Source organism: Mya arenaria, chromosome 8 (assembly GCF_026914265.1).
Source record: "Mya arenaria isolate MELC-2E11 chromosome 8, ASM2691426v1".
Classification (NCBI taxonomy): Eukaryota; Metazoa; Mollusca; class Bivalvia; order Myida; family Myidae; genus Mya; species Mya arenaria.
The window spans coordinates 38,308,845-38,331,568 of record NC_069129.1 but is presented as its reverse complement, the minus strand read 5'-3'; the positions used below and the strand labels follow the sequence as shown (position 1 = coordinate 38,331,568).

General features: G+C 35.6%; 1 protein-coding gene across 3 annotated transcripts in view; it reads left to right on the top strand.

Moving 5' to 3' along the window:
- LOC128243124 (ranBP-type and C3HC4-type zinc finger-containing protein 1-like) overlaps positions 1–22,724 on the top strand; it is a 44,229-nt gene that overhangs the window by 20,094 nt on the left and 1,411 nt on the right. For 2 of the 3 annotated variants that reach the window (XM_052960681.1, XM_052960680.1), the window contains 9 exons: positions 724–863; positions 5,941–6,052; positions 9,548–9,675; positions 10,178–10,354; positions 15,101–15,261; positions 18,488–18,599; positions 19,786–19,978; positions 20,305–20,435; positions 22,242–22,340. In XM_052960681.1, the coding sequence (XP_052816641.1) occupies positions 724–863; positions 5,941–6,052; positions 9,548–9,675; positions 10,178–10,354; positions 15,101–15,261; positions 18,488–18,599; positions 19,786–19,978; positions 20,305–20,435; positions 22,242–22,340 (1,253 nt within the window). Of the gene's footprint in view, positions 1–723; positions 864–5,940; positions 6,053–9,547; positions 9,676–10,177; positions 10,355–11,076; positions 13,067–15,100; positions 15,262–18,487; positions 18,600–19,785; positions 19,979–20,304; positions 20,436–22,241; positions 22,341–22,724 lie in introns of those variants that run through there. The other variant, XM_052960682.1, reaches the window with a different exon arrangement.

Sequence of the window (22,724 nt, the reverse complement as noted above, 5' to 3'; positions counted from 1 at the left end):
CCATTGTGGTGTCATAGCCATAGTGGTGTCATAGCCATAGTTGTGGTGTCATAGCCATTCTGGTGTCATAGCCATAGTTGTGGTGTCATATCCATTGTGGTGTCATGGCCATTGTGGTGTCATAGACAATTATTTTACCTCACATTAGACAAATTTGCCAGAAAGAAATCATTTAAAGAATATTCTTGAAAATACTGAATAGTACGAGCGCAGAGATAAGTTGGAATTGGATGACAATGCTGTAAAAATTGGTAATTAATCTTTATACCAGAGATTAATTACCAATTTTTACAGCATTGTCATCCAATTCCAACTTATCTCTGCACTCATAGAAGTTGGATCTCCAACAACATTGATAAGAGTAGATGTTGTATCTCCAACAACATTGATAAGAGTAGATGTTGTATCTCCAACAACATTGATAAGAGTAGATGTTGTATCTTCAACAACATTGATACGAGTAGAAGTTGTATCTCCAACAACATTGATAAGAGTAGATGTTGTTCAGATCTTTATGATTACATTGACAATGATGATAGAATTATGTTACTATGGTAAAACAATTATACTGCTTTCAAAATGTTTACATTTTACAAGAAAAATGCATAACATCAAATGGACCCACAGGCTCTTGTGTGGAAGTGGGCCCAAGCAGGGGACGAAGAAGTTCCACCCCCTGGTAGAGGAGGTACATGTGATCATTCAATATTATTTACCCCACAGATGCTGCCCTAGGAGCCATGGGCCCAGCAGGTCCTTGTGTGGATGTTACACCAGGCCGGGGACCAAGGAGCCCTGCCCCGAGCCCTTCCCCCCTTGTGCAGGAAGTGCATGTACATGTGGAACAAGATGCCAAACTCAAGGTTTGATTGTCATTGGAATATTTAATATTTTGTTCTTGGCTGTAAGTCAATTATTTCTGATACCACCAAACCTGTTGGTCCTATCATTTAAAGTAAAAGTTGAAGAGGGGTGTTTTGTTTCAAAGAGTTATCCAAAGAATACATACCTTTTTCATAGCATGAGATAAAAAATGCACAGAAAACAGGAATGCATGGTTTACTTCTTGTCAATTTTTAGCTCGACTATTCAAAGAATAGGTGGGCTATACTACTCGCCCCAGCGTCGGCGGTTAAAGTTTTAGGGCAAGTTGGGATTTTCACTTATAAGTCCAATACCCTTCATTCAATTGACTTAATACTTCACACAGTTGTTAAGGGCCATCACATGATGAGGTTAGATAACTCCATATTATTCTTTACACAGATTATGGCCCCTGAATGACTATGGAACTTAGGTTAAAGTTTTAGGGCAGGTTGGGATATTTATTAATAACTTCTATACCCTTTCTTCAATTGACTTAATACTTTACACAGTTGTTCAGGACCATCACACAATGAAGTTCCATAACTCCATATTATCCTTAATACAAGTTTTGGCCCCTGATTGACTTAGGTTAAAGTTTTAGGGCAGGTTAAAGTTTTAGGGCAAGTTGGGATTTTCACTTAAAACTCCAATATCGTTCATTCAATTGGCTTCATACTTCACACAGTTGTTCAGAGCCACCACATAATGAGGTTAGATAACTCCATATTATCTTTTATACAAATTATGGCCCCTGATTGACTATGGAACTTGGGTTAAAGTTTTAGGGCAGGTTGGGATATTTATTAATAACTTCTATACCCTTCATTCAATTGACTTAATACTTCACACAATTGTTTAGGACCATCACCCAATGAGGTTACATAACTCCACATCCTTAATACAAGTTATGGCCCCTGATTGACTTAGGTTAAAGTTTTAGGGCAGGTTAAAGTTTTAGGGCAAGTTGGGATTTTCACTTAAAACTCCAATACCATTCATTCATTTGACTTAATACTTCACACAGATGTTCAGAGCCATCACATAATGAGGTTAGATAACTCCATATTATCTTTTATACAAATTATGGCCCCTGATTGACTATGGAACTTAGGTTAAAGTTTTAGGCAAGTAAAAGTTAAGGGCAAGTTGGGATTTTAATAAAAACTAGAAATGTGTCCATAGGACACGGATGCCCCCACTTCGATTTTTTGTCACAGAAAATAAGCCATAATGATTATTCAGGATAATCTGAGGGCCCTAACTCCTAAATGATTAAAGCGATTTCCATGGCTATCGAACTTGATCAAGATATTATGGTCACAAACATGTGTTAAAAGTTTGGTGAGGATTGGACAAACAGTTTTCAAGAATTAGATCGGAAACAATCTTCGGGACATATTTTTCAAGTCTTTTTTTGCAAATAAAGGGCCGTAACTCCTAAATGACAAAAGCGATTTCCATGGCTATCGAACTTGATCAAGATATTATGGTCACAATCATGTATGTAAAGTTTGGTGAGGATTGGACACATACTTTTCAAGAATTAGATTGGAAACATATATTTTTGAAGTATTTTTGGCAAAAAAGGGCCGTAACTCCTAAATGACTAAAGCGATTTCCATGACTATCGAACTTGATCAAGATATTATGGTCACAAACATGTGTTTAAAGTTTGGTGAGGATTGGACAAACGGTTTTCAAGAATTAGATCGGAAACAATCTTCGGGAATTTTTGGCAAAAAAGGGCCGTAACTCCTAAATGACTAAAGCGATTTCCATGACTATCGAACTTGATCAAGATATTATGGTCACAAACATGTGTTTAAAGTTTGGTGAGGATTGGACAAACGGTTTTCAAGAATTAGATCGGAAACAATCTTCGGGACGTACGTACGTACGTACGTACGTACGGACAAGGGCAACCCTATATGCCGCCACTTTGTGGGGGCATAAAAACTTCTATACCATTCATTCAATGCACTTAATAAAATTCAAAATTATTTACGACCATCTTACAACAAGAAACATAACTCCATTTTAACCCTAAATACAAATTATGGCCCTTGATTTTTTTTTTAAAGGCATATTTGTATATTCTTAACCACATTTTCATAATGGGAAATCAAGTTATTTGAATGACTTGCGTTATTGTTCGGGCGGGTTGGTGGGAGGGCAGCATCAAAGTCACCTTATGTATCGAATAATTTCAGTTAGGTTTGACATAAAGAGACCAAACTTGGTAATATTACATTGTTATTGTATTCACTTGTAAGTCAAAGCGGCGTAGTCGAGCGCGCTGTCTTACGACGACTCTTGTTATGATTGCAAGGAGGACACAGTCAAGTAGAACACAGTTGAGGTGGACACAGTCACTGTCTGTAAACACGAAATTTCTATTATATAAATTTAAATGTTTCTTCATTTATTTCAAAGATAAATGGAGAAAATATAGAAATAAACATAGCACCATATGCGCAAAGTCATTGTTTACTTTGGTAAAGTAAAGTAAAACATAATAGAGTCAGTCGTTCCTTTTAGGTCTTTGTTTATTGGATTTTGACAATGATGCATTGCTTTACTGAACAAATCCAGAGTATATCCAGAGTTCCTACTATTGCCTACTTCATGATAAGGTCTCCAATTTTTTTCTACTTCTCGTTAAAACCTACAATTCCTACATCTTAAAAATGCTGATTTAACGATCAGTTGTTATCTACATTCATATTTTGTTCACTGTATTGCCGACCTGAGAAGGCCTTATGGCTATAAACTTTCAGCAACTTGAAACTGTCCTTCAGGATTTCATCACAGGTTGTATGAAATATGGTCAAGACATAAAAAAATATTTGATAAGATAGAAAATAATTGTTAAGTGATGTACAAAATTCCTTATTTTCTACTTTGTGCCAAAAAAATAATTTCTTCTACTATTTTGTTATCAAAGCTCCTGTGTTATTCCTTCTTTATGCAACACTGCCGTAGAGCCGGTATATGGAGAATACCTGTTTATCATGTACATTTAAGCCTGAATGGATCAGCGTAACACATGTTTCCTAGTTTTCACTCTAGGAATTAAGAGACACATTTTTCCTTTTTTTAAAGATTTTTTAAAAATGTAATTTGATGTAATAGATCTTAATAAAACACTGACTATTGTGAACTTTTTAAATGTGTTTGAAACTAATGACAAAAGTAAGTAAGTAGTTTATCAAAGTGGCATGTGCAACTCAAAACCAATACAACATATTAACGGAAATTTGCACTGGACCTGAGGGGTCTATTAGTAAATATAGCAAAAGCATGTTAAATTTAAGCAACATATTATATGCTATAACATAACAAATTACAAACTATATCATATTTTGTACAAATGATTTCATTTAATGATAAAGCAGTATGCATTTGCAATATATTAACTGAATAGTTTTCTTGTGTATAAATGACATAAAAATATTTATTTACTGTCCAAATCTTTGTTGACCAACTGAGATTGTATTTTATCTAAATGAAACTCCCGTATGTTGTTATAAAGGTTGCATTCAAACCAACGTGTTTGTTGACCTCAATGTGGATAAGCTAGCATGAGTTGCATAACCTTTGGTGTAACAGTTACCCTATCAACCACCCAGTTTCAGCTCTCGGTGGTAAAAGTCCTCTTCTAAACTGAAGTAATAAGAAACTTTCTGTGGTAAATGTCCTCCTCTTAACTGATATAAAAAGGATTTTTCAGTGGTCAAAGTCCACTAAACTTATATATTAAGGACCTCTTAGAGGTAAAAGTCATCTAAGTTTATATAATAAGGATCTTTCAGTGGTAAAAGTCCTCTTCTTACCTGACATTATAAGGACCTTTAATTGGTAAAAGTCCTCCTCTAAACGGGTATCATAAGGACCTTTCAGTGTTATTAGTCCTCTTAATTGATATAATAAGGATCTTTCAGTGGTAAAAGTCCTCTTAACTGAGTTAATAAGGACCTCTCAGTGGTAAAAGTCCTCTTAACTGAGTTAATAAGGATCTTTCAGTGGTAAAAGTCCTCTTAACTGAGTTAATAAGGATCTTTCAGTGGTAAAAGTCCTCTTAACTGAGTTAATAAGGACCTCTCAGTGGCAAAAGTCCTCTTAACTGAGTTAATAAGGACCTCTCAGTGGTAAAAGTCCTCTTAACTGATATAATAAGGACCTCTCAGTGGCAAAAGTCCTCTTAACTGAGTTAATAAGGACCTCTCAGTGGTAAAAGTCCTCTTAACTGATATAATAAGGACCTCTCAGTGGTAAAAGTCCTCTTAACTGATATAATAAGGACCTCTCAGTGGTAAAAGTCCTCTTAACTGATATAATAAGGACCATTCAGTGGTAAAAGTCCCCTATATTTATATAATAAGGATTTTTCAGTGGTAAATGTCTTCTTAACTGATATAATAAGGATCTTTCAGTGGTAAAAGTCCCCTAAATTTATATAATAAGGATTTTTCAGTGGTAAAAGTCCTCTTAACTGATATAATAAGGATCTTTCAGTGTTAAATGTCCTCTTAACTTAGTTACTAAGGACCTCTCAGTGGTAAAAGTCCTCTTAACTGATATAATAAGGACCTTTCAGTGGTAAAAGCCCTCTAAATTGGTAAAAGTCCTCTTAGGAAATGATATAATATTAAAACTTTTGAATTCTTGATACATTCTAAGCTTAGGCAAGTGCTGGATGTCCCTTTTCCATACATTTGCATAACACATTTGAATGAAGTAGTTTGCTTTTGGTAGACGCACACTTAATTTAATTTCAAATGTATTTGAAAGATCCATAAAGCAAAAAATATTTTATGTCTATTTTCCAAATATTCTTGTTCATGTGGCTATTGTAGTCAGGGTTTTAACACTTTCTTTGTTGTTCAGTTGTCAGCATTAAAGCAAGTCCAATATCTTTTCATCAAGTGCCAGCTCTGGTTCATGGCTTCTCTGACCATTGCGAGTTTTGGCGTGAAATGGTGAACACCAAGAAAATATCTGATAACTTTGTGTTGTACTTTATCAATAGCTTTTATAGCCCCAACTAAGACTAAGACATTGGCGATATTTCAGGCAAGTGTGGACAACTTTAACATCAAGGAAGAGAAGAAGACTCCAGAGAAAATGAAGGAAAAATTCCAGCAGAGGCAGGCAGCAAATCCCCAGACTCGATATAGGGGACATGGTATGATAGGTCATGATAGAGAGGTTGCGAACATGTATGTTAACGTGTAATTGTAAGGGTAGCTACATATATATATGTAAAAGTTCAATCAAATTTAAGTCGTTTGCGAAGTTTCACTTTAAATTTGTTCTTGTTGGCTCACTGAGTCACTTGTACTGGCATAAATCACTTTTCCTCATGCTATGTTTCGTGTCATTATTGATTTTCCCACTATACACATGCCTTGCTGGTGTAGTTTACAAGAAGTAGTCGACAGTTATACATACCAGTGTTTCACAACCACTCTTTTATTGCCGTATTGACATATAAGAAGGCTGATAGATGAAGACCTTTTAGCAATCAAAGGATGATTAATAACTTCACCTAAGCAGGAAGCGCATACATTTTACAAATCCAGTATACGAGTCTGAAAAGAAATTTTACCATGTTGGATTTAAACCGTTGTTGTTACAATGGCCTTTATAAAATAAAACAAACAAAAATTCAATCTTGTTTAATAAAAAGAATGAAAAATTAGAAGTTGACTAAATATTATGATCTGTAAAGAGCAGACCTCAATTTCCTAAAGCCTCTTTTATCTTAAGTCCTTTAATTGGGACAAGCTCAGCCTACTATTTTGTTTTGGTATAAATTGTGTTATATTTCTCCTTTTAAATAGTTTTGAGACTTTTCATGGATTTTTTTAAAAATATAATCATGATTAATTATATTTGGTTAATGGAATAATGTTGAAGCAAGTATTTTGGCTATATGAAGTATACTTAAATGTATTGCTTTCAAGATAATTTTAAGAATTGGGTACATATCAATACTTCGTCTGCTTCTTGGCTTGCAATGGATTGCCTTACCCCTAACACTATACCCAAATTTTTTATCAATGCCTGATGCCTAATATAATAAGCACTGATAATCACGTTGTGTGATTCCTAACACTAAACCCACTGCTAACCACATTGCCTGATTCTCAACACTAAACCCACTGCTAACCACATTGCCTGATTCTCAACACTAAACCCACTGTTAACCACATTGCCTGATTCTCAACACTAAACCCACTGTTAACCACATTGCCTGATTCTTAACACTAAACCCACTGTTAACCACATTGCCTGATTCTCAACACTAAACCCACTGTTAACCACATTGCCTGATTCTCAACACTAAACCCACTGTTAACCACATTGCCTGATTCTCAACACTAAACCCACTGTTAACCACATTGCCTGATTCTCAACACTAAACCCACTGTTAACCACATTGCCTGATTCTCAACACTAAACCCACTGTTAACCACATTGCCTGATTCTCAACACTAAACCCACTGTTAACCACATTGCCTGATTCTCAACACTAAACCCACTGTTAACCACATTGCCTGATTCTCAACACTAAACCCACTGCTAACCACATTGCCTGATTCTCAACACTAAACCCACTGTTAACCACATTGCCTGATTCTCAACACTAAACCCACTGTTAACCACATTGCCTGATTCTTAACACTAAACCCACTGCTAACCACATTGCCTGATTCTTAGCACTAAACCCACTGTTAACCACATTGCCTGATTCTCAACACTAAACCCACTGTTAACCACATTGCCTGATTCTTAATACTTAACCCACTGTTAACCACATTGCCTGATTCCTAACACTAAACCCACTGCTAACCACATTGCCTGATTCTCAACACTAAACCCACTGTTAACCACATTGCCTGATTCTCAACACTAAACCCACTGTTAACCACATTGCCTGATTCTCAACACTAAACCCACTGCTAACCACATTGCCTGATTCCTAACACTATACTCACTGTTAATCACATTGCCTGATTCTCAACACTAAACCCACTGTTAACCACATTGCCTGATTCTTAACACTTAACCCACTGATAACCACATTGCCTGATTCCTATCACTATATCACATTGCCTGATTCTCAACACTAAACCCACTGTTAACCACATTGCCTGATTCTTAACACTTAACCCACTGTTAATCACATTGCCTGATTCTCAACACTAAACCCACTGTTAACCACATTGCCTGATTCCTACCATTAAACCCACTGCTAACCACATTGCCTGATTCTTAACATTATACCCACTGTTAATCACATTGCCTGATTCCTAACACTATACCCACTGATGACCACATTGCCTGATTCCTATCACTATATCACATTGCCTGATTCCTAACATTATACCCTGTGTTAATCACATTGCTTGATTCCTAACACTATACCCACTGTTAATCATGTTGCCTGATTCCTAACACTATATCACATTGCCTGATTCCTATCACTATATCACATTGCTTAATTCCTAACACTATACCCACTGTTAATCACATTGCCTGATTCCTACCATTAAACCCACTGCTAACCACATTGCCTGATTCTTAACATTATACCCACTGTTAATCACATTGCCTGATTCCTAACACTATACCCACTGTTAATCACATTGCCTGATTCCTAACACTATACCCACTGTTATCACATTGCCTGATTCCTAACACTATACCCACTGTTAATCACATTGCCTGATTCCTAACACTATACCCACTGTTAATCATGTTGCCTGATTCCTAACACTATACCCACTGTTAATCACGTTGCCTGATTCCTAACACTATACCCACTGTTAATCATGTGCCTGAATCCTAACACTATACCCACTGTTATCACATTGCCTGATTCCTAACACTATACCAACTGTTAATCACATTGCCTGATTTCTAACACTATACCCACTGTTAATCACATTGCCTGATTTCTAACACTATACCCACTGTTATCTCATTGCCTGATTCCTAACACTATACCCACTGTTAATCACGTTGCCTGATTCCTTACACTATACCCACTGTTAATCACGTTGCCTGATTCCTAACACTATACCCACTGTTAATCATGTGCCTGAATCCTAACACTATACCCACTGTTATCACATTGCCTGATTCCTAACACTGTACCCACTGTTAATCACATTGCCTGATTTCTAACACTATACCCACTGTTAATCACATTGCCTGATTTCTAACACTGTACCCACTGTTAATCACATTGCCTGATTTCTAAAACTGTACCCACTGTTAATCACATTGCCTGATTTCTAACACTATACCCACTGTTAATCACATTGCCTGATTTCTAACACTATACCCACTGTTAATCACATTGCCTGATTTCTAACACTATACCCACTGTTAATCACATTGCCTGATTTCTAACACTATACCCACTGTTAATCACATTGCCTGATTTCTAACACTATACCCACTGTTAATCACATTGCCTGATTTCTAACACTATACCCACTGTTAATCACATTGCCTGATTTCTAACACTATACCCACTGTTAATCACATTGCCTGATTCCTAACACTATACCCACTGTTAATCACATTGCCTGATTTCTAACACTATACCCACTGTTAATCACATTGCCTGATTCCTAACACATTGCCTGATTCCCATTGTAAATCACAGTTGAGGTTCCAATACATGGAGCAGTTGGCCAAACAGGGGCTGACATACGTGATGTGCTTAACACAATTGCTCCAAAACTCGCTGCCATGAATATCGGGGCACGGCAACCAGTTGAGGATGAGGAACCAGTAAGTTGGGTTTTAAAGCTTGGTTAAGATTGGGTCTTTTCAAAAACCAATGTTAAGCAAATTGGGAGTCAGTTTAATCCTATATTATTGGTTAAGGGAAAGGTTTTGAAAATTTATATCACTACAACATGTACTGAGATTATTTATTAAAAACATTTATAATTCCTTAAGTTCTTAATATGACTGCTTCAATTCAGTAGGGTTGACTGCTAAGGCCAAACATAAATTATGTTGTAGTTCCTGTTACATGCGCACAAAAAAAACAGGCTAGGCATTCAACATTATATTTTATAAATTTTATTTACAAAGTATATATTTAAAGAAAAGTAGGGTCAGTCAGGTAATTGTGAGCACATCATCTTTTTTTCCTAATTTGTGTAAAAATTTGAATGGTTCTATTATCATAACAAAGTTGTCTTAAAATGTTGCATGTTTTTATCATATGAAAGGTCAGAAATATAATTAAAACACTGAAATAGAACAGGAACTGTTATATTTGTAGCAACAAGGATGGCACTGTGAAGCATGCACATATATCAACCTACCCACACGTCCAGGGTGTGAGGTGTGTTCAAGTGCAAGGCCACTGGACTACATGATGCCACCAGACTACATGATTACGGACGAAGAAAAGAAGAGACTCGAACTGGAGGAGCTTATAGAGAAACAGACCAGGGAGGTGAGACTAGCACTCTTAAGACTTAGCACTAGTGGTGAGCACACTGGCTTTTCCCCAAGGTGTTCTATGTTCAAATCTTGGCCTGGGTAAAATTAATAGCTCTGTAAGATTTGACACTAGCTCCATCACCTTTCACCAAGTCAAACCCTGGGAGCATGCAGGTCTGGTTTGTGGGCACCATTCCGGATGAAGTTGGTTTCTTTCGGCACACTCAGTTTCCCTCACAGCACAAGATCACACTATTGTGCTAACAAGAGTGACTTAGCATAAGTTAATATAACTTTCTTCACAGTCATCTTAAAATAAAATGTAAACTAAAACTGAACACTGTCTATGAGAGATTCGGAACATCCAGGTATAGAGAGTTTAAGGTGAAAAAGTCTCAGTTATACTAAATCTGAATCTATGGTGACGTTTCCGAAATTCAATCTACATTTTTTTTATATTGGCAGCTTTTATTGAATAAGCTTCTAAAAAAGATATTCCCGGTGTCTGGAATTTATGTGTTGGCAGTTACTTCATGGTCAAGTTTAAGATGAAGGTGTATGATTCTATTCATTTAGCTTTAAACCATTCCTGAACCATTTAACTCTTGAATCATTGTTGCCACAGTCATACTTGACCTTAATAGTGACATCATCACAGTCACCCCCAAAAAAGAAATCCTCACAGTTACAGTAAGTATCACAAGGTCACCTCAAATGTTCTTTCCGGTGTTGCAGGCTCCTAAAAAACGCAGCCAGGATAGAACAGGTGAGCGGGCCTCCGAACGTGACCTTGACAACCTACTCAAGTTTCATGATGCCCTTCAGGATACGCTTCATCGGTTGCCTAGCAACCCAGAAAACAGTCTACCTGCCAAAAATGAAAAACTTAAAAACAGACTGAGCGACTGTGGATTAGACCTCAGTGATGATGATGATGCTTGAACTAGATCGACGTCTCAGTGACATTTCTGAAACATTCTGAGATATTCTTAAAAACTTTGAAGATGGAGTGACAGTGACTTTGATCTCAGTGGTGATGATGTTGGAGCTAGATGAATTTCTCAGTGACATTTATAAAATACTACAGCAAAAGTACCTAAGGTTACATCACTTTAAGTATTTTTATGGTCAGCATGCATTAACTGGACTGCATTGTTTCAGTTTCAGCTTGACTGTTCGAAAAATAAGGAGGCTATACTACTCGCCCCAGTGTCTTCGTCTTAAAGTTTCATGGCAAGTTGGGATTTTTACTAATAACTTCTATACCCTTTGACGACCATCATACTTAGGTTACATAACACCATCCTAAATACAAATTATGGCCCCTTGATTGGACTTGGGAACTTGGGTTAAAGTTTTGTCTACATTTTAAATCAACTTTTTCTTTGATTGCTTTTGACAGGTACATATTACATCTTCATTGTATTCATTTCTAAGACAGAGTAACTTATAGTCAAGTGCACTGTCCTATGACAGCTCTTCTTACTGAACACTCCTTAAAAAAGTGCAAAATGACATACTTTAAGTAGTAGCTACTGTTGTCAGCATAACCTTATGCAATTATCAACATAAGGTCTTAAGTATCGACTGTGTTTATGAGCATAATGTTTTGATCATGTTCAATCGTGGTGTAAATCGGTTCAGTAACGGCAGAGTTATGCCCCGTTTATGTTAAAAATAGTAAGTTAATATCTTGTGCAGACAACAACTTACGTATTTATAGTCTAATCATGATGAAACTTGTAAACAGTGTTTATGGGCATAATTTTGCGGTCATGTTTAATTGTGGGGTTAATGGTTTTGTCTCTTTGCATTAAATTATAGTTGGCTTATTTATTATCCTCCGCTGAATTGAAGGTTTCGGGAGGGGGATATTGTTTATGCGTTGTCCGTCCGTCAGTCATTCCATCCATCCTTCCATCCGTCTGTCTGGAACCATATCTTGGTAGGCATTGATCAGAAAATGTTCAAACTTGGTCAGAATGTTCCCCTTGATCATATCTCGACCACTTGTAAAAGTGGGTCACATGGGGTCAAAAACTAGGTCACTAGGTCAAATCTTAGAAAAATCTTTGGAACAAACTAGAGGCATTATAAATGGTTAAATATTCATGAAACTTAATCAAAATGGTTTCCTTGATGAACACTTAAACAATAAAAAACTGGGTCACATATGATCGAAAATTAGGTCACTAGGTCAAATCTTGAAAAAAAAATCAAATTCATAGAAACTATTACAAATGTTACTCTATATACAAAACTTTTATTTCAAATAATTCCAAACAAACTCAAACTTAAATCCAACGTTCATAATATAGTAATATTCCACCTACTTTTCATTTCCAATCCATTAACTTTGCCTAATCAGGCGGGGGATATCAATTCAATTGCTTGTTGTTAAAGGGATGATGATGATGAGACAGGGTTCTCAATTTGCTACAAGGGTTTGCTCCTTTTGCATTATAAATGGTATTACAATTGGTTAGACTATGATCAGTGCACTAAACAAGTCACACATCCAATTCTGAGGAGTTATAAAATTATAATCTTTTTTTTAAGGCTTTCTTAACATGTATACATTGCTTTATATATACTTTTAAGATGTGTTGTGCATTTGTTTTATGCCAGAGCTAAATTTTATGTTCACTCTAAATTGTAGAGTCTTGACGTGCTTATATTTGTAACTGGTTAATGTTCAGGTGCCATGAATAAATTAAAACAAATATGTAAAGTTTGTATTTGTAAACCATCATTTAATATGTTCCCGGGTAGAAACCAGTAATGGTGTTCATGTCCCAGTTCTGTTAAGAGGGTGTAAATGTGGTGGGTTTAAACTCTTAACCAAATCGGTGAGAGGGGGACAACCTCGCCAGTACCTCGCCCCAATATTACGAACATACTTAAATCTCAACTGAGAACAATATTTAAATCTTGTATATAAAGTTAAAGGAAATAAATGGGATTGCATTTAGAGCCCCTAGGGTCAAGGTCATAGTCACTGTTACTAAAAACAGAAGAAAGAGTTGAAACTGAATCTCACAATGAAATCTGAAGTTCATCTGTCAATCATTGTAAACCTGGTTTTGTCTCATGCAGCATTTCTTGCTTACTTTTTAATTTGACGTTTTTATTGCGTTTGACAGGCACATATTACACCATTGTTGTATTCATTTCTAAGACAAAGCGGCATATAGTGGAGTGCACTGTCTTACAACAGCTCTTGTTTTCTGTAGAATTGATTTTTTTGCAGAATATTGTGGAATGATGTTTATCAATTCAATACAAAGGTCAACATGTATTTAAAAGACTCAATAATATAAAGTAAATACTTATAATATTGAATCACCCCATGCTGTCATGTGAACAAATTTAGTTAAGTTAGAGATTGAGACATGGCTGAAGTATTTTCATGATATTGGGGCCTGACCACTCTCGGCCTCTGAAATGGCCACTGGAGAGGCTAAAATAACTTGCAAGATACAGGGATTTTTGTGAGTTGGTGGCATAAGGTTAAATAAATTATTCATTAATTGTGGCCTTGTACATATGAAAAGTCACTTACCCTCATCAAGGCCTTGGTTGATGAGTTTTGTGATAGGAATATTGTGCTCTGCATATTGTCTGGTGTGTTGAACATTGGTGTAAAGCTACTTGAAATCCTTTCATCTTACATGGAATGTTAAAGGGACTCGTTCACAGATTTAAGTTCAGCGATTTTTTTTTAAACTATGTTAAATTTGAATTATTTTACTCACATTTATGAACAAACAACTGGCAGATACTTATTATAAACCAAGACAGTCAGGGCACCTGGACCTCAAACTTTGTAGGCAGTTTGGTCATGACCAGCACATGAACCCTATTCATTTTGAGATTCATGGATCAAAGGTTAAAAACTCAGATGAACACTTAGGCTTAGAAACCTCATACTTGGTAGGCAGTTTTAACACTACCAGCGGAATGACCCCTATTGATAATGAATATCAGGATTTTGGCATAGTAAACATAATGAAGATATTCACCTACATCATCCAATTAAATGTTATCCAGAGTTAATTAGTTTCTTCATAAAAGTTTGATTTTTTAAAGCAATTTTTCATTTCTAGGTTTTCATTAAAAACTTGAATCGTGGCAAAAATATCTCTAAAATTATGTTAAGTGTTCTTATACATTCATTTTCAAACAATCTTCTTTAAAAGTATAACAGACTCAAATTTACATCCACTCCATCTTGCAGTGACTGATCTTCTGTGTGTTCATAATTTGCTCTTTAAAATTTTAGAGATCAATAAGCCAATTTTTCAGAACTTTGTTAAATTAACGACTTTGTTAATGTCATTGTTGTTAACTTTTAAAGCATTACAGCTCTGACAGTTTAATGGATACTCATGTGATCTGCTGTATTTCTAAAAAGATTAGAGACAACTGTTTCAGCCGTACTTGTTTATATTTAAATATGTGAGCATATCATGAAATATTTCACATTAAAAAGTTTACAATGATGTCTTTAATCACATTTTTAAATTTATCAAAGTTCTGAGCAATCGGCCCTATATTTCCAAACTGCAAGGTTGGAAGGTTATCATGAAAATGTGTTCTTTTAGGGTCTCTGTCCTTATAAGCCCAAATACTAATGGCTATCTGTCCAACGAGGTTTTGAGATGCGTTGGTCACATTCCTGTGACAGCGCTTGTTTTTATTATGTCTGACTTTATGTATTGGGAACAAGCCTCTAAACTTGTGTTCCTCACATACTAAGGCCCAGATGGAGGAGCGTAACCAGAACTTCCAGCAGCTCCAGGCCGCGGACACAGACAATGTCATCTCCAACATGCATGAGTTCACATGCCCAATTTGCTTCGAGGATATTCCACGCGGAGATGGAGTGGTTCTCAGAGAGTGCCTTCACTCATTCTGCAAGTAAGTGTAACATTACTTGTTTTGGTTGCTTATTGTGGTTAAACTTTATTACACTATTATGCCTGGTTTCATGCAGTCAGTAATAGTTGAACTGCATCAACCAGAAACGGGTCTCAGTTATTGCAGTTTTCAGCATTTGGCATAAATAATGTTTTGTACAAAAAAAAGAGATAACTACCTTAAACTACCCGGTACCTATGACCATACATTGCACCTCTATTGAATTTACATTCTCCCTGGCTGAAATACTAAGAGGATTATGAGTATCTATCATGTGTTTCGGTACGGATAGAAAAATCTGACCCGAGGGCACGTGCGTAAGCCGGTAACAAGGCTTGCCGAGTTACCGGCCACGCATGCCCGAGGGTCGGATTTTTTGATCCGGACCAGAAAAACATGATTGATATTTATTCTAGCATATCTCAATTTATCAATTTGTGGAAAAATGACGTTGAAAACGAACTTTTGTACAATTACACCAAAAAGCGCTTGCAACGTTGTTTACTGACGTCATAGAGCACAGTAATTTTGAATAAAAAAATAGCGTTTTTTAACGATTATTTATGTTCAATTTTAATTAAAAGTCTTGCAAACATGTATACTTGATTGCGCTTTATTGAAATGGCATAATATATTTTTCATAAACCATACAATAAATGAAATAAGAAGTGGCACGTTGTTGCGCGTGACTCATCTTACATGGGGGTGTTTCCAGCACTGGTCACATGACCTGAAACACAAGTCCGGTATGCAAGAAATAGAAATTGTGCATGTGCCTTTGCGCCAGCGTGTGTTTCAAGCTTTTTTGTCCAGAGCATAACTCCCAAGCAGCTTTGAGGTATTGGCTTCGTACTCACACAGAGGAACTATAACTCTTGCTGCAGTTATTGCCCTTTGTTTATTATCATACTTCATTTTGTCCCGACTATTACTCTTTACGTCTTTGAGGTTTTGACATACTACTCACCCAAGCGTCGGCGTCACCCTTTGGTTAAGGTTTTGCTTGCAAGCACACATAGGTAAATATCTCAGCAACTACTTGAGGTATTGCATTGAGACTTTATACGATGGTACTCAACCATCCAACCTACTTAATTAACCAAGTTAGATAACTATAGTTTGCATTAAATGCAAATAATAGGCCTTTATTATTTGACTTAGAAATTCTGGTTAAGGTTTTGCTTGCAAGCACACATAGGTAAATATCTCAGCAACTACTTGAGGTATTGCATTGAGACTTGATACAATGGTACTCAACCATCCAACCTACTTAATTAACCAAGTTAGATAACTCTAGTTTGCATTTAATGCAAATAATTGCCCTTTATTATTTGACTTAGAAATTCTGGTTAAGGTATTGAGTGCAAGCACACATTAGTTAATATCTCAGCAACTACTTGAGGTATTGTATTGAGTCTCGATACAATGGTACTCAACCATCCAGCCTACTTAATTAACCAAGTAAGGTAACTCTAGTTTGCATTTTATGCAAATAATTGCCCTTCATTATTCGACTTAGAAATTCTTGTTAAGGTTTCAGGGCTTTTTCTATAGTACTCACGGGTCCGACTATCGGACCCATTCCCAAAGCAAAATATAAGATATTTTTCCCAATCTTCAGAAAAAAATCCCAATCAACAAAAAAAATAAAAATATATTTTTATTTTTTTTTAAGAAAGCCTTTTTACCTGTACTGGTTGATTTTCAACATCCTAATAAATTATGTGATGTAAAGTTTTTTTGATAATTGAACTCGGAAATCATTTATTTTCATCACATTCAGAGATCAGTATGAAATATTATCTGTCATGATTTATTGCAATAGATATTTACACTCCAAGGATTGATATTTTGGTTTTTTTTAAAGAGAAAATAAACTAATATTAAATCATTTCTTAATTCGCAGGAGACTAGACAGCCTTTTCTTTAAACTGTAAAATTTCCCAATTTCGGCATTTTCACGACGCAAAATTTCCAAAAATGTCCAGGGTCTAATTCCCAAAACGGGCAGAAAAGCCCTGGGTTTTGCATGTAACCAGTTTTAAGTCAATACCTCAGCGAATACATCATGTATTGCATTGAAACTTTACACACAGGCTCCCAACCATATAACCTTATTTAATCAAGTAAGATAACTATCTTTAATATTATATAATTTTTGCCCCTTTATTATGCGACTTAAATATTCTGGTTAAGGTCTTGCATGTTAGCACACATAGGATAATATCTCAGCAACTACTTGTTGTATTGCATTGAGACTTTATACAATGGTATTCAACCACCCAACTTAATTGAATCACTAAGTTAAATAACTGTATTTTGCAAATAATGGCCCTTTATTATTACACTTAAAAATTCTGGTTAAAATTTTGCATGTAACCACATTTATGTTAATATCTCAGCACATCATGTATTGCATTGAAATCTAATCTAACAGTGATCCATGCATGTTTCGCCAAAACTTTTCAATCCTTACACTGAAAAGCGGAGGAATAGTCGTTGCGCTGTCTCTGTGACAGCTCTTGTTAGTTATTGCCCATTGTTCAATTCATATCCTCAGTCAATATTATGAAGGAGATACTTTATTTCATTTGGTTGGGGACATTGTTTTTTACATCATATTTAAGTTATTGAAATTATACACAATGAAGTCTGGGTGTATAAATTTGTCACGATTGTGCCATATTGTCAGGCATACCGGTACAATGCAATTATAAGTGTGCTAATATGGAAATACCGTTGTCACCTGCCTGCTAGCTGGTGGTTTCAGTTCTGATATTAACATTAATACACAAATGAAAACAAAGAAAACACTCACCAATATGGTAAAATGTGCCTTGGGGTCCCAAAGATAGTTGTAACAGAGCTACTTCAATCACTGGTAAAAAATGTGCACTTTCAATAAACTTTGGAAAGTTTTATCAATTCATAAATGATGGGGTCATGAACTGAAGTCATTATATTTTTTTAATTAGTTCTTTACTAATTACGATATAAATGGAATATCACATTAGTGGGCATTCAATACCAAATTTAATAGTTTTCTGAAATTGATAAAAAAAATTCCCTAGTCATGTTTTTATCAAAAAAAGAAAACTTGATTAATTAATTCCGTAATAAATGACCACTCATATGTATTACCCACTATTTATAATGTCCTTTCTTCCTTTGCTGTAAATAAAAGTCTATAATAGTATAATTGCTAACTAGCACACTATTTTTGCAGGGATTGTCTACGTGATGCTGTCAAATACAACGAGGAGCCGGTTTTAAAGTGCCCGTTCCAAGACGAGAACTACACTTGTAATGGCGTCCTGCAGGACAGGGAGGTGAAAGGGGTATGCTGCTGTGTTTCTTACCCCCTTTTAGTTGATCTTGGGGGATTTTCAAAAAGAAATAAGTGTTGTATATGTTCATAGCTTTGGTGTCATCATCCTGGTGGTACAAACATACTAACAATGGCCATAACTCATTTTAACTTTATTTATGAATCTCATGAAATAAAACAGCTTAGATAGATAGATATTTGTTTTCCTCCAATAAATAAAGAGAAAAGAACATTACACTTGAAATACAGAGTACGATACATTGATACTTATATACACACATATATACACACACATACAGTGATACACAGAACATAGTTCAGATGCAAATTATTAGGCGAAGGCTAGACCGAAAGCGAAATTCTAGAATCCACCTTTGCATCACACATAAGTTATAAGTTATAAATCTTAAACACAATATAATTATTTAATATGTTTTTCACCAATGTTATTATGAACAAGAGCGGTCATAGACAGCTATATCCCCCGCCTCATGGGGGCATTTTTTGTAACGAAAGCCAATCAATGGTAAGGGTAGTTTCTCAGGAACATTAGAAATGCGTAAAACTAAGAAAGGGCAAAAACTCTTCCTAAAAGAATCCCTTCATGAAAGCCCGTAGACAATTTTAAATGTAAAATAAACAAAGGGCAATAACTCTTTCAAAAAGGTCAAAGCGCAAAAGCCTGACAATATGTGCTGCGTCATTGCGAAGAAACCAATTTTAAATGTAAAATAAACAAAGGGCAATAACTCTTTCAAAAAAGGTCAAATTGCGAAAGCCTGACAATATGCGCTGCGTCACTATATAGTCATCAATCTGTGAAAGTTTGGTAGAAATCGCATGAAAAACGTAAGAGGAGTTGTGAAGAAACCAATTTTAAATGTAAAATAAACAAAGGGCAATAACTCTTTCAAAAATGGTCAAATCGGGAAAGCCCGACAATATGCGCTGCATCACTTTATGATTACATTATGAAATGAATGTGGGACGGACGAGCGCAGACGCGCGGAATCGCGCCTACCATTACTATATCCCCTCGCCTTTTCAAGATGGGGGATAAAAACATAACAAAACGAATTGTTATCTACACATTAGTGCAGGCCTAGCCTGAAAACAAAACAACTAGGTTTGCAAACTGTAGTTTTGATAAACACTGCCTATTGGCTTTGAACTGTTTTTATTGATTACCTCCCCAGCTTGTAAATGCGGAGCTGTACGGGAAATATCTAGCAAGAAGCCTATCAACAGCAGAGAGTCAGGCAAATAACAGCTTCCACTGCAAGACAATGGACTGCCCCGGATGGTGCATCTACGAGGACCTTGTAAATTTCTTCGTGTGTCAGGTCTGCGGCATAGAGAACTGCCTTACGTGTAAAGCTATACACACAGGTATGTAGATCTTGTGTTTGATGATAACTCATCAAGTGTTTTCTGATTTTAAATTAAATAAAATGAATATAAAAAAACTGTGTGGAGGGAACAGTGCAAAAGACTGAACGCATATTTGTAACTACAATATATGCATAGAAGACTATCATGAAAGTTACATTCTTAGCCTTTAGAAAAAAGAAACTATTGTTAGAGCCTTGGTGTTGCTTACAACGGCTTGGACATGAAAAACGTTCATGTTAGCATAGAAACGTTAATTTTTTTTAAATGATATTGCTATTATGAAACATGGAACATAATAATAAAACACGTCTCTTCCTATCTAGGGATGAACTGTAAGCAGTACCAGGACGATCTTAACGCCAGATCAACCAACGACAAAGCGGCAAGCCAGACTAAGATCATGATCAAGAAGATGCTTGATGACGGAGAAGCCATGAACTGCCCGCAGTGCAAGGTAACTTCCAACATCACACACACTGTATATGCCATATGGCTCATACTTAGGTAATCAGTTGAATCACTCAAACCAGGTCTACTACATGTCTTTGTGAACGGATGATTGATATCTTTATAGATATAGAAAATGTCTGGGATTATCATTGCCTTGGTAAAGTTATCATCATGTAAATATGTTAACCTTGACACAAACTTGGCATTAATTAAACAAAACAAGATTGTCACATGCATTCATAGTTAAGACTGTATATTGTGTGTATATATTTTTTAAATATAAAAATGAATAACTGACATATTGCTACGCAGTAAGCACTGTTTTATAAGATGTTCATCGCTTTGGCTACGGTGGGATCTATTATGACAAATATCTTGACTTAGTCCAACAATACGTGACACGTTACAATATATATATATATATATATATATATATATATATATATATATATATATATATATATTATGGTATATGACATTGCCTGCTTGGTTTACCACAGCATTGTCATAGCAGTAACATATTGGACTAATTGCATGATATGACATGCTTCTGACAGCTTAATGATTCAGGCATTATCTTAGAAGGAACAAGTACAAGCATAGCCATTTGTACAGCCTTGCAGGTAGTGTGATTGATCGAAATATATATAGTATAGTTGATCATGTATTGTTTGGTCTCTTTAAAAAACTTGTCGCAGAAGATTAAACTGGAGTCAGTAGGACCTTTAATTTTTGACAAACCATCAAAACAAATAGAAAATTCACTATAAATTTAACATTTTAATACATTTGGCAGCAATCTTGAATATTTTGAAAATTTATCATCTTTTTTAATTGTTTGATATACAATTGCACAGTTCCTTCATTGTAAAACTAAAAATGTTCATGAACATATTTGTATGATTATGGTCCTTTTGAACCCCAAATTTGATTCTTGTATTAGTGGATCAATGCAACCAAAATTTGTAAAACAAAAATCTGTGCACCGCCATGCAGGGTCCTTGAGTATGATGAATATGTGAAAGCAGTAAGAAACTTGAATTGTTTGAGTTAGTGATCTAGTTTTTGACCAGTTGGTCTTAAATATCATGCTGAAAACTAGACTGAACATGTTTCATGAAGACAATAATTCAAACTTTTGTATAAATGACACAAAAAAAAAAATTGTCAACAACACCCGCCTACCTGGTTTCCCCATTCTATAACCCGGCTAAGATATTTTGAAATCATTATATGTGGGCTTGAAATTTCATGGTTTTCCGAAAAAAGACAATTTTGTGGGTACTAAAATTAGTGGATTTTCATTTTTTTGGAGAAAAAAGCAACAAATAATCAAATCTGTGATCCTAAAACATCTGCAAGATCCTGTGCCGACCTGGTGCTATGTTTCATCTACATCAAGCAGTTTATGACACTTACTACAATGAGACAATATGCATCAAAAATATAAAATAGTGAAGCCATTGAATGTCAATTAAGTGTTTTTGCAAACTTTGAAAACACAGTCAAGGTGTCTGATTTAGAAAAGACAATCATAGAAGATACAAGTAGCCAGATACAGAAAGAGAAGCACAATAAAGAATATATAATATAAAACATTAATAATAATATAAACTATGATTTAGGTACTTACAAATTGTATACTGTGACCATGTATATTCTATATAACCTCATAAAAAATTGTTTGGATTTTGAATAAGCCAACTTCGCGAAAATTAAAGTTCCATGAATATTTATGATTTCACAGTACATGTTAAACAGAACTTTTGTCAATCCTTAATACATTATGTTTATTTTTTTTTCTGAACAGGTGATAGTGATGAAGAAGGAGGGCTGTGATTGGATTATGTGTTCCATCTGTAAAACAGAGATCTGCTGGGTCACAAAGCAGGCCAGATGGGGACCCATGGTACGTACATACTTGCAAATGCGTGACATGGGTGGCAAGTATGACCCTGGTAAAGAATCTGTTGGGCTTGTTCTATATTTTCAACCTAATACATCTATTTCTAAAGCCTGTTAATTATGTAGGTAGTTAGGTCTGAAAATATGTTACATTTATTAACTGACTGCATTGATGATAGAAAAGATGATGAAATATCTAACTGGAGAATGAACCCAAGACCTTCTCAGGCCTCTTATCCAGGGTCTGATCCAGTGGTCGAAATAAGCACAAACCAGCAAACCCTCCACCTGTAAAATGCATTCCGGGCTTGTTCAGTTTCTGGATTTTATATAGAAGGGCTTCTTGAATTTGTTTGATGCCAAGCACTAGTGTTTGGGCTTGTTTATC